Source organism: Austrofundulus limnaeus, unplaced genomic scaffold, assembly GCF_001266775.1.
Source record: "Austrofundulus limnaeus strain Quisiro unplaced genomic scaffold, Austrofundulus_limnaeus-1.0 Scaffold89, whole genome shotgun sequence".
Classification (NCBI taxonomy): Eukaryota; Metazoa; Chordata; class Actinopteri; order Cyprinodontiformes; family Rivulidae; genus Austrofundulus; species Austrofundulus limnaeus.
Genome location: NW_013952491.1, coordinates 442,747 through 448,086, shown reverse-complemented (window position 1 = coordinate 448,086; position 5,340 = coordinate 442,747). Strand labels below are relative to the sequence as shown.

At 37.6% G+C, this 5,340-nt stretch overlaps 1 protein-coding gene across 1 annotated transcript in view; it reads left to right on the top strand.

The window, feature by feature from the left end:
• The window catches only part of LOC106520202 (cyclin-dependent kinase 19), a gene marked incomplete at its 5' end in the record, with an annotated part of 40,919 nt that extends 37,129 nt beyond the window's left edge, over positions 1 to 3,790 (top strand). Inside the window, 2 exon segments of the mRNA XM_014012165.1 lie at positions 1,365 to 1,475; positions 3,466 to 3,790. Of these exon segments, the coding sequence (XP_013867619.1) occupies positions 1,365 to 1,475; positions 3,466 to 3,651 (297 nt within the window).
• Between the last annotated feature and the right edge of the window lie 1,550 nt (positions 3,791 to 5,340).

Genomic DNA, 5,340 nt, shown 5'->3' with positions numbered 1-5,340 from the left:
GTTCTTGTTTAGTAAATCAGTCTCAAAACAAGATCAAAAAGAATTTTTGGCTGATATAAGATTTAAAACTTGGTTAGATGGACAGTTTTTACAGTGTGGGTTTTTAGGATGACCAAACACAACTGATCAGATAATATCTGCGCCTGTGAAAGAACTTAAGGTTAAAGATTGTCTGAGAGATACGAGGGTTCAAGGCCAGTTAGACATTTATAAGTCAACAGAAACATTTTAAAATTCATTCTGTGGCTCACAGGGAGCTAATGAAGTCAGGACAAGACAGGTGAAATGTGTTCAAATCTACAAGTTCCAGTTAAAACCATTCATGTCGAGTTGTACAGATTGTTCACACAGGTTTTTTCATATTTTGCATGCATGCAGATGTTTAAAGTAATCTTACTATTGAATTTTACCTTCTGATAGTTGTGGCGTGTTGAGTAATTAATGTCTAATGGAAAAATGGCTGCTTGTCAGCATTCACAAACATAAAGCCAGAGATAGGCGTTTAAAGAAACACAGCTGTTCTCATGTTCCTGTCACTCAGAGCAGCAGCAGCAGGAGTCTTATCATGTCGAACAGATCAAACAAATCAAACTACGTCTTTTTAGAGTTTTAAGTTTCAAGGTTAGGCTATAAAATCACAAGAAAATGAACGGAAGTCAATTCTCAGTCCCCACAAGGTTATTAAAAACAGACCTGTGTGTGCATGTTTATCAAACTATTATTGATTCTGCATGACAAATTTTAATGGAACTTGTAGAAATTAATAAATGGATGTACATCTATAAAAAATTATCTTTTGTTGTTAGCTTGATTCAAGATGGCTGCCACTAACTGCATCTGAAAACATAAACCTGAATATAACTCAGTCAGCTTGACAGAAATTGACCTTGAAATTTACTTTTTAATTAAATGTAATCAGTTCTGTTTCTTTGTTAGCAAAATACTACTTGACCGATTTCAATTAAACTTTCAGTCATTGGATGTACAACTAACAGATTAACTTTTAAAGTCAACCTACCTGAAGATGACCACCACAGCTACCCAACATCAATCAGAAAAATGACTACAACTCCGTCAGTTTCACAGATACTGAGTTAAGATTTGATGTATGTGTAGCTGTAAGTGATTTACGACACATCCTCCGAGCTGGAAAGGATCAGGCATCATCTTATTCTCAAAGTTTGATGAAAACAGCTGCAGCTGCATCACTTCCCAACAGAAGGTGATCTCAGTCTGAAACTCTGGCATGAAAGGTGGCGGGTGATCCTTTAGGGACTGCAGAGCCAAACAGGGACCTAAATCAAGTATAACTTTTTCTCGGCTCTTTGTAAGTTGTTCCTCCGTGTTTGTTGTGTGTTTTTCAGCTGTTACGAGAACTGAAGCATCCAAACGTGATCGCTCTTCAGAAAGTGTTCCTGTCCCACAGCGACAGAAAAGTTTGGCTCCTCTTCGACTACGCTGAACATGACCTCTGGGTAAGTTTCTGCAGCACGGCTGCAACATGTCACGTTTGAAAGTATCAGAACTAGCAGCAAAACTCACGGTTCTGGTACTGAATCAGTAACATTAACATCTTCAGTACTTGTGAAGTACTTGTTCACATGATACTTGTGATCTTGGTCCATCTAACCTGGACTTCCTGTCTGTTCATGACCAAACCTCTGCAGCTCCTTCAGGTTAGATAACACTTCTTGTTTCCAACAATCTTTGGTGTGTGTATGTGTGGGGGGGGAGTATTCTGTATTTTCCAGGCAAGTACTTCAGCTACCATCCCACATCATGATGCTGCCACCACCGTGCTTTACTGTGGGGATCATGTCAGCACAATGAGGGGGGTTAGCTTTGCTGCACACATGGTGATGTCCTTAAAATTCAGTTTTTGTCCCTCCTGACCACAGCAGCTTCTTTCACCTGTTTGAGGAGTCTCCAATATGTCCTTTGGCAAATTGCTTGATTTACTTGAACCCCACGCCCCCGGCGGGGGCGTGGGGTTCAAGTAAATCAAGCAATTTGCCATATTATTGTCATATTATTTTTTGCTTTCTTTATTAACCAGTGTTCTCATAGATAAACAAAGACATGTGTGGTATCTATCTATAGAAACGTCAGAATCTTGGCTAAAAACTCATATAAACCATTTCTACATCCACCAGACACAGATAAAACAACAAGCAGTTGAATCTGAATGTAAACAAACTGCACAAAATGGCGTCTCGGCAAAACCCAGTCTCAGCTGTTCACCAGTGACTTCTTCACACACAAACATCATGTCTGCTGAAAGCAGAGACCTGACAGATTCTAAAAATATAAGTTTCATCACAATCCAACCAGAATTCACTCAATTAGCAGCAAAAAAAACTGAAGACCTAGCACTCGGATTTGAAAATTATAAAAGTTTTCTTACGTTCGTATTTTTTTCCTCCAAATCCTAAATCCACTGGCATAAACTTGTATTTACTGAGCAACCATATTTCCCTGGTATGAGTTTCAAGCAGTTCCTCCTCCAAAATCACCCCGTCTGACCCAATTACAAGACGTTCATTGGACGAAGGTGAAAGTCTTTCAAACTGCGTCACAGACTTCCTCTCCTTATAGCAGGCGATTGGTCAGGTTTCCATGAACGTGCTCTAGATAGCTTGATTCGACTGTTTCCAAGGATGAAAAGGAGGGCTCATTTGTGCAATTCAGCCAATCCAAACTGAAGTTATAGTCCCGCGTAAGGCTAGCTGCTCCTCCGAGCTAAAAACATGTTTTACACATAAAGCGCAGTGTCACACACTGGACTTCCAGTTGTGTCTATGTGCCGTTTAAAAAATAAAATAAAACATAAAAGTGCCGTTTTTGCTAGTTAGCTTACTTATTTATCAAGTTTATTAAATTTTGTAACTAAAAACTTTTTAAAAATCTACTTTTGTAGATGGTACCAAAATGTGCCAATCTGTGCCAAAACACCTAATTTTTTTTACTAAAACCTCTGTAACTTTGTTGTATTTTACTTCAGCAGCATGAGGTTTTGCACAGGTAATATCCATAAGTGGATTCATGGTTTCCAAGAGTTTTTAGCCTTATTCAATATACTTTTGAAAATGTTATTTACTGTATAATGCAGTAAAACCTCAGGCGAGGGGGGAAAAGGCTATTTTTTTCTATGTTCCATCCTCAGTATCTCTGAAACAAAAGCATATGATGTGATACTTACACTCCTGATGAAATCTACCAAGTGTTAGCTTTATTTTGATATCAGGGGTATTTATATGGTGTTTTTAGGTGCTGAGATACACCCACTACATTTGGGCATGCTTTTTCGAGCACAAACTTCAAGAAAACCCCTTGGGGTTTAATCGTTTTTGTGCCACTCTTCTTTAAAATCCAGCTGTGTGCAGCCTAAAGTGGTCTCACATACAGATCCTCCCATCTTAGACCAGTGATCAGTACCATGTTTCTATATGTTTGCTCGGTTTGCAGCACATCATTAAGTTCCACCGAGCCTCCAAGGCCAACAAGAAGCCCATGCAGCTTCCTCGAGGGATGGTGAAGTCTCTGCTGTATCAGATTCTGGATGGGATCCATTACCTCCATGCCAACTGGGTTCTCCACAGGGATCTGGTGAGTTGCTATATTAGCTTCACTGCTCCAGTTTCCCTTTACTGAGACGGCAGTCACGGCTTGCACGTTATCACAAGAAGAGAACTGGTTGTGTTGTGCATCACGTCAAAGACAGAACCCTGAGTGATGTTTAATCATGTTGGTGGTGAACCCTCCTTTGCACAATATAATCTTATTTTATTAAAGTTAAAACACACTTTAGATCTCCACCTCACACAGTCCATTTACTCACACACCACCTGTGGATTCTTCTTTGTTGGTGTTTGGGGAGCTCACATGTGCTTTTGTTTGGCATCTGGTCAGCAAACTGGGTATCAAAACTAGGAATTACAATTTTAAGATTCGAATGATTCTGGGAGAATCGACGTGTTAGTCCTAGTTCCAACAAATACTGGAGACTGGATTCCCAACCCTAATAAACAACTCTTTTCATGATATTTGTAACAAGATGCTAAATTTTAATTTAATGAAGCAAAATTAATCTTTTTTTGTTTGTATGTAAAAAAATAAAGAAAAAGTTACAATAAAAATATACTTAGTAAATTACAGATCCTCAAAAACATTACTTACCATATTTGTTCAAGTATAATACGTACAATTTAATCCATAAAATCATCCATAAAGTTGGGGGGTAGTATTATACTCTGATAAATATTTTTACTTGTGTATTTTAACTCAAATATTGGCTTCATTCACAAAATGCCTGAGTCCGGAAATGAGACCGCGTCGTAAAAATCAGTTGAAACGAGCTCACCTCTGACACTCCTCTGTGCTTCAGAGTGAGATAATAACAGAGCCAGGCAGGAGACATGATGTGAAAAAAGGGGAGAAAGTAGTCCTGCACCTTAGTAATGATAACAAACTAATGACATTAGTGTGTGACTGAGCTGCTCCTCGAACAACAACAAACACATGTTCGTCTGTAATGGCTGCCGTCTACCAGTGTTCTGAAAAAGTTTGTATCCCTGAAAAAATGTTTCTCCACCAGAGGGGGCGCTCATGAGTAGGAAGTAATCTGCCTTTCCCCCACAAGATGGTCCAAATCTCATGTGAAGTCTCTGAATTTTGTGTTGGCACCTCCTTGTGGACTATGTGTAAAATGCCAGAATTCATATGATGCTGCTACAGCTGATATATATTTGTTGTCAAAATACCTTTTAGTACATATGTTGTTAAAATAAAATCAACAGTCCAATGATCATTTTACTGAAATGTATAAAGACTGCAAAGGCTGAAAAATCTTCAAGTTTGGATGAAATTGGAGGTAAAGTATTATTTTTTTATACTTTTTAAGCTCAAAAAGGTGGGGTGTCATATTATACATGAGATCATATTATACATGAGGTCGTATTATATATGAGATCATATTACACATGAGATCATATTATACATGAGATCGTATTATACATGAGATCGTATTATACATGAGGTCATATTATACATGAGATCATATTATACATGAGATCATATTATACATGAGATCATATTATACATGAGGTCGTATTATACATGAGTTCGTATTATACATGAGATCATATTATACATGAGATCGTATTATACATGAGGTCATATTATACATGAGATCATATTATACATGAGATCATATTATACATGAGATCGTATTATACATGAGGTCATATTATACATGAGATCATATTATACATGAGATCATATTATACATGAGATCGTATTATACATGAGATCATATTATACATGAGATCATATTATACATGA